The sequence below is a fragment of the Lissotriton helveticus genome, chromosome 5_1 (assembly GCF_964261635.1).
Source record: "Lissotriton helveticus chromosome 5_1, aLisHel1.1, whole genome shotgun sequence".
NCBI lineage: Eukaryota > Metazoa > Chordata > Amphibia > Caudata > Salamandridae > Lissotriton > Lissotriton helveticus.
Genome location: NC_136065.1, coordinates 1,093,829,750 through 1,093,843,856, shown reverse-complemented (window position 1 = coordinate 1,093,843,856; position 14,107 = coordinate 1,093,829,750). Strand labels below are relative to the sequence as shown.

The window sequence follows — 14,107 nt, the reverse complement described above, 5'->3', positions numbered from 1 at the left end:
TGTTGCTCCTCTTCTTTCTTCATATATTCATCGATCCATCTTTTCTTCCCTCCATCCATCCAACCTCCCTAGACATCCTCCTTTCCATCCACCCAACCATCCTTCTTTTCACCCATCCAGTTTTCTGTTGTTCCCCTTTTTCTTGCTCTTTATCCATTCATCCATTGGTCTATCATCCACAAATCCATCTTTCCTTCTCTGCACCCACCCATCACTCATCAATCCATCTTTTCTTACTTCGCATCCATCTATCCTCCCTTCCTTCTGTCTCTTCATTATCCACCCTTCCCTCTCTCCGTCATTCATATTATCCATCCATCCATTTTCTCACCCATCTATCCATCTCTCCATTCTCCTGCCAATCCATCATTCCCTCTATCCATCCTCCTCAAAATCTTTTTCTTAGAGTGTTCTTCCACATGTATCATTGTGAAGCTGTGGTCCCTAAGCCCACATTGGCAGAAAAAGACATAAGCACCAGGAACTTCGAGTTCATCCATCAGCCTCTTCTTCCACTAATCTATCATTCCTTTTCTGCACCATCAATCCATTTCCTTCCTGCTCGTCCAACCATCCTCCATTCTCTCTCCACTATACATTCTTTCTTATTCTTCCTTACTAATCTCCAACAACCTTCCTTCTCTCCACCCATACATCCATCCATTTATCCATCCACCCATTTCTCCATTTTTCTCAATACCCATCATCCCCCTCTATCCATCCATCTCGCCATCTTTTTCTCCATCTTTGCCTTCCTTCCCTGCTCTCTTGTTCCATTTGTTCTCATACCCTGAGCCCCAACAAACAATTCTCTTTACCAGCTTCTTTTGGAGATCAGAGTCTCCTCGAAAGTCAAAGGAACCATGAATTACAATGCTTCCGAACAACGTTCAGAAGGCCTCCCATTGACTTCAATGGCGGCCTGTGTTCCGACCTACAACACAGGATCCCATGGGGAAAATGGGTGTCTGTGGAAAATCTTGCAACCTGTCACGGGCACCCCATGGTGCCTGCCACACAGTGTATGGTTTCAGAGGATGGTTCCTTAGATCCCCCACAGCCCCCAACCGGAGGGCTCAGGATGAAGGGAGACCTGCTAGGAGCCCCCAAAGTCAGTTTCCAACAGCATTTTCATGTCGAACAGACCAAGCCAAAAGGCTACCAGAATCCAACATCGTAAACGGTTTGTCAGAAACGCAGTCTGTAGAGCTGTGCGAATCGGCTCTAACTGACTCAGATTCCCCAAGTGCCGGTCAGAATCGATTTGGAATGACCGAAAGGTTCCCCTTCCAACCGCGAGCATCGTAATCGGTAGGTCGGAATTGTTTCCGACCGAGTCGGGAGGATGGGTTCTGACATGGTCTAGGAGAATCCTATTGTCGGTCAGAGGCTTTCTGACCGACATCAGAATCACCCACCTGGTGTATTATTATGGCAGTGCTCTGAGTTTGACATGTCAGACTTGTGATAACGCAGTAATACTGCCTTTCCACTGCTTCGAACTGTGACAACAGGTGCTTTAAATGGGAAAAAATAAGTGCTGGTACTCATTAAAATGAGCTAGAGGCGTGGCTGGTGGGAAGCGCTGGGGCGGGGCTAAGGGCAAGATCTGATCATACATAATGACTTCTGTACCAATGGCAGCACAGATATCAAAACACATAAGAAATGCATTTATATCAACAAAACAGATTAACTCATTACCCAAAATGAAAGCCAAACAGGATGTTATGATAACATTTCCTTGTTTTGTAATATTTGCTTCATCTTAATGCCATTCTGTTATGTGTTTGGTGCAATGCTATAAATTCTCAAGCATGCACACAGACAGAAAGAAACAAGCAGACATGTACACAAAAGAATTCCACACATTCCCCTTAAGATATCTCCTGAAAGTGTCCTGATTCTCCCCCTCCTTCTCTCACAGAAGAACAGGCACACAAAAGCAGGAACACACAAGCAGGCAAGCAGACAGACATATTCAAAAACTCACACAAAGTCTCAGGTGGGATTAAAGCCATTTTAAACTCCTTACCTCCCATGGTTTTTTTAATAGCCTATGTCAGCCTATGCGGATGTTTGTACACATCCGCATAATAGTGTGGATGTGATTAACAGCACAGGGCCTAAATGGGCCCTCCACTGTCAAACACAGTGTGATGGTGAACACAGGAACATCATGCAAAAAAGCCCCCACTGAATAGTTCAGCAGTAGCTCAGCTCAGGAATATGAAAGGGCCTTGGCTGTCAGATACATTCCAACGCTGACAGCCTAGTGCTCACCAGCACTTGCAGTAAATGAGCCTACCTTTCATGAGCGCCGGTACTCTCCTCACAGTAGAGAAGTGCAGTACTTATAGTGATGAAAATAAGAAGTGCCGGTAGTAAGTACATGTGAGTACTGGCCCATTTAAAGCACGGCCACTGCCCTTTACCCTACGACCAGTCTCTTCCTGTCTCTTGCTGGTGCCGTTATTTTTACATCCACATATCCTATCCACTCGCCTCTCATCTTTACCAAGCTGTTCCGTGTTTTTTCATCCACATGTCCTTTCCACTCGCCTCTCATCTTTACCAAGCCTCTACTGTTCTCTCACTAGTTCTGCCTAATTCCTCCTACTTCTTGTTAATTCTCTCCACAAGTCTCTTACATTTTCTCACTGTTTTTTTCCCTACTTGCCTCCTGTTCTCCTCTCTATGCTGTACTCATCCCCTAAGTTTGCCACCTGGCCAGTATTTTGCTATATATTTAATTATTTTTGTGTATATAGAAATATAAAAGTTAACAAGAAATGTACCAGATTTTTTGACTTTAAACAAATTTGTGTTAAAATACCATTTCTAAGCCCATTCATGATTTCAGGACTCAACAAATATCTGGTATTTTTATCTGAAAAAAGTGTCAATCCTCACTTCCCCTGTCACCTCACTTCTTTACATTCATCCCTCCTCTTTCCTACTATGTTCATCTCCTCTTTCCCCCAACCACGTACATCACCAGTTGTCATGGGAGTTCATTCCTGGAGTGCTGCTGTTTCCCTGCTATTCATTGCCCTATGGGCAGGGCTAACTTCACACACATGGACCCATTACCCAGGGCAGTCACTGTTATCACATAAATGCAGCGATTAGTGTTGGAGGGGCACACAAAGGGATGCAGCTCCTGTGCTGAACAAAAACATGAAAAGAAATCCGACTTTAACAAAGGTGGAGCACTGTCTTGCACTGCCACTCACATTACTACAGACAGTGCAATACCCTAAATGGGACTGGATTACTGACTGGAGGCCCCAGCTAATTTCACACACCTGACAGAGGGGTGAGGTGGGGAGCTAAAGCACTTTCACCTGAATGGTTCTGCACACCTGGCTGACAGTGCATGGTCTGTCTAGAGACCCTGTCCTGTTAATCACAGTGTAACACAAGCCCACTCAAACCCCTGCAGTTTGGGTACATTCAAATGGACACTGCTGGAATCTTCAGCAGCAACTCTGCAAAAGCCTACTTCACTACTCAGTTACTTACAAGCTCCTCAGAAGCAGAGCAGCATTTGCACTTGAAGAGAAATCTAACCTTAGCCTGCTGTGCCGTCGATCAGAGTACCAGTACTCTCCCTGGCTACAGAGATTTGCCAGTGCTGACTGCCAAAAAATTCAGAAGTGCCGTACTCAGTATTGGTGAGTACTGGCCCTTTAAAGCACTGATAACAACTAGGTATGATATGGCTTTTTCCCCATGCAAATGCCACCAGATTTTATAAGGTGAAAATTATTGAGGGGAAAAAACATGGAGGTGCGCTATTTACCTTAAAATTCAAAATCCAAATATGGGTGCAAAAAATCAAGAATCCAACTGGATTTGGAAAGAGCCCAGAGATTATTCACCAAGCATTCGGTAACAACTTCCTTCCCCTTAGATGCTCTTTAGACAACTTTCACTGTTCTTCACATGCCCCACCCGTAGTTGAAGTCATTTGTTCTGCCTCAGATCCATTCACACCTGTTTAACCACCTTCCTTTTGTTTATATTTCTCTGTTTGTCTAGGCTCTTGGCTGGAGTATTTTGTTGTTCCTGATTCTGCTGGCCTTCCTAGCCCGGTCCCTCAAGCCCTGCTTCAACCAGACCGCCTTCCTGCAAACCCGTTACTGGAGCAACTACATTGACCTGGAGCAGAAAGTTTTCGACGAGACCTGTTGTGAGCACGCAAGGGGATTTGCGCACAAGTGCATCGTTTACTTCTTTGAGAGTATGCAGAACGAGATGAGGTTAAGAAATTTTAAAACCAAGGTGTCGGAAGAGGAAGAGGAGGAAGAGGATCAGATTCGCGGGATCACCGACCTCGACCAGATGAACTGTCTCCTGAAAACCTGGTACGAAGATAAACCCCCTCTTGACATCAGTCCAGCGGCCAGGCGACCACACTGCCGGTCAACGGAATCAGTGTGCCTAGGGGGGTACAGCGAGTGTAATGGGTGGCACTTTTCACATGAGCCAAGGAAAGCCAAGCACACAGATGTTTAAAACGTACAAGCCAAAATACAATAGTCCATTTGTAGTTTTTTTCTTTTTTAGAAAATTAGGGGGCTTATTTAAAGTTTGCCGGATGGGGTATTCTGTCATAAACATGGTGGTGGATGGACCATGTTGCAACTCAGGTCAATACAGCCTGTGGCACTTGTAATATGGCAGAAGAGATAGCCATCCTAGTAACCCAGCCACCAAACGTTAAGGCCTTAAGTGACAAGCACATTTTGCGAAGAAAATGATACATTGAAAACATCAATTTTGTTTTGGGATCTATCTGAGTAATGTGCTTCTCATGCAAGTTGAGGGATAGTTAATGCATGAATTCATCAAAACTGTCTTGAATTCAATGATTCACTACATCAGACAGGTTGTGGAGATGGAAGGTTGCAGAAGATTAGAATAAGGAGAAGATAAGTGTGGATGGTGGGCGTGCCCAGAGCAAGGAATAGAAGTAGTTGCCAAAGTAGTGAGCCAGTTCAAATCCATCAGTGCAAGATTGCTGTGGCAAAGGTGGATATCACTGGCTCCTCATTGGCCATGCCTGCAGTGTTGTCACCAGATTGGGGCCAACCGGGTCCCCATGCCCGAACTGCATTCCTTCTGACCCCTCCGTCTGCTCCATCATAACTTCTATTAGTAAAAGCAAAGACACTTCAAACCTTATGCTCCATCAACACGTCTAGTAAGGCAAGAGACCATAAAATAAAGTCAAAAATCTGTACTATAGCTGGCTGTGAAGCCTAAAGGAGAAGCCAGGGCTGTAGGAGAAGAAACAAAAACCAAGATGTAAAAAAAATGGCGATGGGACACCATTAAAACTGAAACTGTGGAGAGGAAAAGATTTGGAGGAATGACAGAAAAGAGAAATAAAAAAGTGAAATAGAAAGAAATGTGAAAGTGAAAGGGGGAATGATTAATACATTTCGAAGAAAGGGTCACACACACTCACACAAATACACACACCGATACACAATCTTGGTGTTTGCCCATTATAGGTGGCCTCACCAGTTGTTTATGTGGTCCTTTGTATTCCAACCTAAATATTATGCCTAAAGACATAACTGCATGCTGGGTTTCAGAGGCGAAAAAAAGCGTAGGAGCCTCAAATGAGCACGAGAGAGTTGTGGGTGCCTTGGTGTCCATCTCAGGTAGTATTTGTATTGTTGTTGTCTTCTATAGGCGCCTCATTCCCATATGTTGAACAAACGCATTGTGCTCAGTAGCTCCTTTCTGATGTAAGACGGCTCACAGGCTGAGGCCATGATTAATCTGAGCCTTTTTGCTAGTTCAGCGGCGAGATTGTGATGCTTCTCTTGAGTGGACCATGTTATGGTACAAGAGTTCTTATGGCTTTGGTGGAGCAGTAAATCAAAGAACAGTAGGCCCATTGGGAGACAAGGCAGAGAATTTAGGACTAGGATGAAAGCCACATTTAACAGAGCCTGTTTTCAAGGTAAAGCGTGGGCAACTGTTATCTTGACTCTTTCTTGTGCGACAGCGACTCACACATTCTAATATGTTCTGTAGAGAGGAGGGAGTGGAATAGACTATTAGATTCCTTGAGTGATTCTGGATGTAGGTATCTGGACAAGGATGCGCGAGGACAAGATCAAGGGGAGGAGGCCAGGATGTCTGTTCTTATACAGCATATATCTGTACGAGGAGCAGAAGTGGCTGCAAGTTACCACCTCTATAAATCAAGCACTGATAAAGCCAATACGTGAATATGTGTATTTCTGGATGTGTTTGGGTGCCCGACTACGATGGTGGGTGTGTGTAGCTACATTTAAATTGAATGGAAAGGATATAGAGTGTGTTGGCTTGTTGGCTGCTTGCATTTTGAAGGACATTTGGCCAGTCCAGTAGCATTTGCCAGGGCACAATAGATTACTGGTACCCTAGCTGTTCTCCTCCGAGGAAGTTGTCAAAACTTTGTGCTAAATATGTCATGTTATCACACATTGGGGCTGATGCCATGTACGGAGCTGAGGGTGGCTCATGAGCAAAATGTAATTACCTTACCCAGTGCATGCTAACTGCTGACCAGAGATGGACCATGCCAGCTAGCTGGAAGCCCACTGATGGTAGACATAGAGAGAAGGAGAAGGAGCGACAAATTCAAAAATGTAGCAAGAGGTTTAAAATGCATCAACTCTCAACTATGCTAGTCTGTGCAGCAGTTTCAAAGTGAAGGCGGAGCTCTGTCGCAGCTGGCATGAAGGATGTGCCATCACTGTAAAAACTTTCACAATACTTTGCTTATCCCAAAGAAATAAAGACAATGGTGATTGTAAAGTGAAATCTAACACAGAAGCAGGGTGCGACTGGGAAAGAAAACAGGCTCGGGCACCAAAATAAAAGTGTCCCCCATTAACGAATCAAATAGCTATATAAATGGTCCATATTTGCGAATTGGGGCAGTTTTGAACTTTAAAGACACTCTACGCGTTTTTGCAAGGAATGTAAGACTGCATGAATTTGAGATTATTGCAGGAAATGCGTGTTTTAATAACAGAGAAGTCAACAGTAAAACTGGACCGGCAGACTATAAAACAGGCCCACAACCAGAAAAAAATACTGTCGCATACACTTAACTGTCAGCCCCACTGGCCAGTACAACCCTATACATAAGTGCTAAAGATTGAACAAATTGACTGTTCAGAACATGGCATCAATATCCTTAAATTAATCAGTATAAATCCACTATTTGGTTGGTGCTTAGCACTGCTTGTAACAGTCCATCACGAGTTACCAGTAGCTCCCAGACACCTTCAGGGTAGCTCACAGCCCAGTTCAATTTTAAATAAGCACAAGGTCATATATTCCCTTTAAAGATAAAGGAATGAGGTGTTTGTATTTTATTATCATCAGGCTGCAGATAGCTGGCCCTGATAATAAGCAGTGCTCAGTCAGATTTATGACCCAGGCTGGGCCACGGAGGTGAACAACTGAAACACTGAGGTTTGTAACTCTTAAATAAAATTCCTTGTCAACCTAATATTGGAAGCTGTGAAGTAAGTGATGTTTCTGAATGCTTTTAAATGGAAGAAAATTAAAATGGAAGTTACCTTAATGAGTAATTTTACTCTTCATTTCCTTTTCCTCCCATTTCAAAGTGTCACCTTTGTAAACAGTTAGCCCCTTACTCCCAGTTGCCAGTAGACACTGTACCATAAGTATAATGATAAAATACAATCTTTTTTTAAAAAAATGAGGGAAATTTAAAGTGCAGGAAAATGTTCCATATTATGAACTTTAAAAAAGTATATTTTCCTGCACTTTTAATGTTGCCGATTTAAACTAAAAGATAGTAGGTTTGTGTTACACATGTAAGGTTTGACATATGGTGAAAGGTATTTCCTGTGCTGCAAGTACATACAACACAGGCTCTCAATCACCCATACACATATAGCCCATTCATATGCACATATGTTCATACATCCCCAAAGACCACCCTCATAATTTGCTACATATCTCCAGTGGACTGGGACATTTACACATTTTGCAGTCTATTCCTGTTTAGGGGATCTTTAGTAAGTGTGATAAGGAATATAATAGCGCTATTGGTTATTTTGACGATTTTGATTTTTATCTTTTATTCAATGAACAGGTAAATGTATTTTATTGTAATGACTCGTTTCCCCCCTTTACCTTTTATTTCTATCTAGTCTAAACATGATTATTATTTTAATATCAGTCTTTGTCTAAAGCATAAGTTACTTATCTCTTGATTGTATTGTAGCATGGTTGTTGATTTGTACTTCTCAGCACCCCTTACAGATTAAATCGTTGAACTCCAACCCACCTACTGTAAGAGAGAGTCAAAGGCACTTTAAGAAGGTCTTTTGCCCACCATTGTTTATGAAAAGCAGGCTTTAGGGTGCTGTGAGAGCTTAGTTAAAGTGAATTCACCCCCTTTAGCTGCTTTCTCGCTGCTCACAGCTCTGGGGTGAGTAGTGAGCAGTGCCTAATCTGAGCCAGTGTTTTTCGGTGCTCGGCACCGGCACTGGAATTTTGAACACCGGTGCTTGTGACTGTATGTCACAAGTTGGCGCTGTCTGGCAAATTTGAGATTACCACAACAAAAGGTCATTATTAATTAAATATACATTAAAAATGAGTATTTCCTGCTGCCCAAGTAATTCTTATACCTTTGGGGGCCTGGAATAGTCTGAATAGTCACACTTGTAGGAGTGTGACAGTTAATAGTTGCATTGTTACTATCACTGGCAGCATGGAAGGGGCAATGTGTGGTTCAAGCTGCAGTGGCCTCCTGACGAGAGCCCTGGCACTTATTGTTTTACAGTTTAAGCACGGGTGGCGCGCGCATGCCGAGAGAGGCAGATGAAGCTGGATGAGGTGTGATTAGGTTATGGCTTGGTGGAGTACTGTAAAGAGGCCACTTCAAAAAACACCAGCAAAAAAATATTTGGTGTGTTAGTGTAAAGTTTATTTCAAAGGGCTGTGAGCACATATGACACCGTTTTTTTCTGCAATGCAGCTCTGGCAGACAGAGGCAGATTTCTTCTTAGGTAAATCTGAAAATCTCCCAACAGGCTGGTAGTACAATTTGCCTGTTCGGAACTCATTTCCATATAGGCAAGTGCGCCATCAATAGCTTACAATATTTGTTTAGTCGAAGGCAAACTAGGGATGCAGGCAGGCTGGAGTAAGGGTGGGCTTGTTAAATCTAAAAACTGTGAAATAATATACTGCATTCAGTTGGGTCAAGAGGTTTTTATACATTGGACTATGTTTGTAGACCGTTAAAGAGGAACATTTTGCTGGTTTGCTGGTTGGTGGGTGTATGCGAGACTATTGTCTCCTAGGCTTTTCAGGGAAAGGGGCTGGCCACCATTGGCCATTGAGCAATAGGGGCTGTTGACAGGGTGAGGCGGGCTTTAGGTGAGTGCTTAGGATGAGGCTGCTACGTTCTTGTATTCCCTGTACACAGAGGACCACTGATGTCAATTGTGGGCCAAGCCACAAGGGAGAGTGAAAAAGGTGGGGGAGGCTCGCAGGAGGTGCGACCAGGGATTAAGCAAGGACAGGTGCAGGTGTATGAGTTGGGTGTGAAAAGAATAGGGGTTAAGGCACGGTGGAAGAAGCGTGAGGTAACAAGTAAGCCACGACATAGAGACATCACCCCCCCACATTATCTCACTCCTACCTGAATACTACCACCATCTTCATGTGGGCTGGAATTGGCACTTTGTGGCTGTGTGGGTCCTACAGCTTTTTGTGATCAAAGACAGTAGCGCCAAGCACCAATGTGCTGAGAGTCAGAGGAGATATGTGATGTGGAATCAGCAAGGCTTCCAATCAACATCTAGCCTGCAGCATGCAGGTTGTACCATTTGACCGACTCCCAAAGGCAGTGACTCCAGGGGACAATGATAATGTAGTCTCTAGGACGCACTCGTGAACATGCAAGGGTGGGAGGTAACAAGGGTGAGCTCACGAAGTACGCCTTCAAACTAAGCATGAGTGAAGAGACCATGCAACTAATGACTCATTGCCAGGCTGGTGCACAATTCCTCAAATGTCCAATTATATAGGGCTCTGCCGTTAAGGATATGGAACTAGTGTCAAGCACCGCTGCCACTTTTGTTACAGAGGGTTGATATTGCAGCACTGTTGCAAAACCAGGCCCCAGAAGAAAACCGCCCCTACAGGTCAAAAACAGGCCCCCACTCTCTTGGCCCACCAGAAAAAGGCCTGGTGCCTGCTACGGCCAGTCCAGCCCTGGCTGTCAGCTATGCTGTTCCTCCTCACTTTGGAACCTCTATCTGTTTGAAAAGTCATGGGATACAAACTACATCAAGCCAAATTAAGGCATTTCTATACACCAATGACATCCTGTCAACGTACCGAAACCTGACTTGTCCCTACCTGCTGTGATGTCTCTGGTACATGTTTTCTCCAAATTCTCTGGGTACAGAGTCAATTGAGGGAAATGCAAGGTATTAGCCATGTCCAACATTGCCACAGGACCTGCTTGTGTGACCAATATACACAGTGGATCCTCGTGTGCCTCAAATACTTCAGAATTCAGCTTAACAGGGGCCTTGAATGGATGATAGAGTACAATTTAGTACTTCTCATGCCTGAGAGTGATATCGTTTTTTTTTAGTTCCATCTTAATTTAGTGATGTGGGGTAGAGTTCAAACAGGTAAAATTACTTTCACGCTCAGATGTATTTATGTACATGGAATGCTGCCATTGCAGGTGTGGGAATCAGTGCTTACCCAAATTGACCCTAGTATTACATTGTACATCTAGGACAGAAGAACATCCAGACTGAAGTCCCAGAAGCAAATAGCACACATCACGTCCAGTGGCCTTTGCTTTCCACACATATTTATTTACAACAAGGGGTGGTGAGGGACAGAGTCTCTGAATTAAGCAGAATACTCTCACCCAGTCAAGAGATCAGGGCTAGATCCAACACCGTTTTTTAGCTCATTGCACCATCCCAGTTTCAGAACCTGGCTGTATGCAAATTAGTCTGTTCCTGTCCCAGTGCATGATGGGAACAGGGCAAACCAAACTACAAAAGCCAATTCTTACACTGGGAAGGAAACAAGCTTCCGGGGACCGGTTTCTGGCATTACAGCCGTCTTCGGCCCGGCTTGCTTGAATCCTGATGGTGCAATGAGCAAGGGACTCATGTCTGAGTATACCCTTCCACGCTTAGGGTGGACAAAATTATTTACAACAAGGGGTGGTGAGGGACAGAGTCTCTGAATTAAGCAGAATACTCTCACCCAGTCAAGAGATCAGGGCTAGATCCAACACCGTTTTTTAGCTCATTGCACCATCCCAGTTTCAGAACCTGGCTGTATGCAAATTAGTCTGTTCATCACCACCCCTTGTTGTAAATATTTTTGTCCACCATAAGCGTGGAAGGGTATACTCAGATGTGAGTCCCTTGCTCATTGCATCATCAGGATTCAAGCAAGCCGGGCCGAAGACGGCTGAAATGCCAGAAACCGGTCCCCGGAAGCTTGTTTCCTTCCCAGTGTAAGAATTGGCTTTTGTAGTCTGGTCTGCCCTGTTCCCATGATGCACTGGGCCAGGGACAGACTAATTTGCATACAGCCAGGTTCTGAAACTGGGATGGTGCAATGAGCTAAAAAACGGTGTTGGATCTAGCCCTGATCTCTTGACTGGGTGAGAGTATTCTGCTTAATTCAGAGACTCTGTCCATCACCACCCCTTGTTGTAAATATTTTTGTCCACCATAAGCGTGGAAGGGTATACTCAGATGTGAGTCCCTTGCTCATTGCATCATCAGGATTCAAGCAAGCCGGGCCGAAGACGGCTGAAATGCCAGAAACCGGTCCCCGGAAGCTTGTTTCCTTCCCAGTGTAAGAATTGGCTTTTGTAGTCTGGTCTGCCCTGTTCCCATGATGCACTGGGCCAGGGACAGACTAATTTGCATACAGCCAGGTTCTGAAACTGGGATGGTGCAATGAGCTAAAAAACGGTGTTGGATCTAGTCCTGATCTCTTGACTGGGTGAGAGTATTCTGCTTAATTCAGAGACTCTGTCCATCACCACCCCTTGTTGTAAATATTTTTGTCCACCATAAGCGTGGAAGGGTATACTCAGATGTGAGTCCCTTGCTCATTGCATCATCAGGATTCAAGCAAGCCGGGCCGAAGACGGCTGAAATGCCAGAAACCGGTCCCCGGAAGCTTGTTTCCTTCCCAGTGTAAGAATTGGCTTTTGTAGTCTGGTCTGCCCTGTTCCCATGATGCACTGGGCCAGGGACCGACTAATTTGCATACAGCCAGGTTCTGAAACTGGGATGGTGCAAGGAGCTAAAAACGGTGTTGGATCTAGCCCTGATCTCTTGACTGGGTGAGAGTATTCTGCTTAATTCAGAGACTCTGTCCATCACCACCCCTTGTTGTAAATATTTTTGTCCACCATAAGCGTGGAAGGGTATACTCAGATGTGAGTCCCTTGCTCATTGCATCATCAGGATTCAAGCAAGCCGGGCCGAAGACGGCTGAAATGCCAGAAACCGGTCCCCGGAAGCTTGTTTCCTTCCCAGTGTAAGAATTGGCTTTTGTAGTCTGGTCTGCCCTGTTCCCATGATGCACTGGGCCAGGGACAGACTAATTTGCATACAGCCAGGTTCTGAAACTGGGATGGTGCAAGGAGCTAAAAAACGGTGTTGGATCTAGCCCTGATCTCTTGACTGGGTGAGAGTATTCTGCTTAATTCAGAGACTCTGTCCATCACCACCCCTTGTTGTAAATATCCACACATATTGGCATATCATATAGTGCATCACTTAACGCAGGTGGCTTGCTTTTTACCCAAGTTGCAAGATTCACCTCAGTGAATAGAGACTGAATGATACATGCTTAAATGCTAAAAATGTATTCTGTTTATTTATACATGCAAATCGCTACCAAGAAATGCCAACTATCTGGCCCTCATATACTTGTTTGCTACATGGAGATTGGCACATAGATGATTGAAAGTACACAAACCTGAGCACCTCTTGGCATCTTTATAGCATAGCATGGGCATATAAAAAGGTAAAAGATCACTGACTTGAATAAAATGGAGAATGAAGGGGATTCTCTTAAATTATTTCATGATCTGTAAATGGAAATTTGACCTACATAAATAGATCAAATTTCCAGTGGTCTGAAAAGTCATTTCAGCTCACACATGACCGCCTTACAAGCGTCCCTGATCATGCATTACCTCTACAAGTGGGGCCTGTCCCGGGGCCTGTATGGTGTCCTTATTATGGAATTTCTCCCACACCAGTCCTAAATGCCTCTTGTCTGCTTTAGCAAATATCACTGAGCAAAAAATACTCTCTAGATGGCTTGTCTCGTCTCTTCCCTATCATGTGGGCGAATCCAAACTGAAATTCCTATACTTTGAAGTATTCCAAAACTGGTATTGGACCCTCCTGAAATGTGGAGAGTCTCATTGCTAATTTTCTCAGACCACTGAAGATGGGGTCAAGTGTATTCAATCTAAATATTGACTCAAACATATCCTGCAGCCATAATATTGTGGGCAGAATATTGTGATTACAAAAATAGCATGCATAAAAATATCAACAATAAGTCTATTTTTATTTTCTGACTTACAATAACATTGCAGTTTAATTTTGTTTACAATGATCGTTTTTAACTGTATTGTTCTTGTTCTATTGTATTATGGTTTTAATTTTGTATGTATGTTTTACAAATATGTGTGTATTTATTTTACACAAATATTATAGTAGTGTATAGGTGTAGGGTATTGTTGAGTTCATTTGTGGATTGGGTAGGTAGTGTGTTTTTAAAAAAACCTAGATATGAATTTATTTAAAAACATCAAGATTCTAATTATTCAATATTTTATTTGTATTTGTTTACACAATTAATATATTGTTAATTATGTAATACATATAAATTTGGGATTGTGGGGTTTATTGGGGTTTTGAGTTTTTAAATAAAATGTGTCAAAACTCATAATAACTGAATAATCTATTAATTATGCCCTTATCATTTTTAATCTATTGTGTACTTGTTTATTTGCTTATAAATAATGAAACTGTTT

At 43.4% G+C, this 14,107-nt stretch overlaps 1 protein-coding gene across 1 annotated transcript in view; it reads left to right on the top strand.

Annotated features, from left to right (window-relative positions):
• The window catches only part of CALHM3 (calcium homeostasis modulator 3), a 56,879-nt gene extending 52,358 nt beyond the window's left edge, over positions 1-4,521 (top strand). Inside the window, exon 3 of the mRNA XM_078641173.1 lies at positions 4,045-4,521. Coding sequence (XP_078497299.1) covers positions 4,045-4,521 — 477 coding nt within the window. The remainder of the gene's footprint in view (positions 1-4,044) is intronic.
• Positions 4,522-14,107: the final 9,586 nt, after the last annotated feature.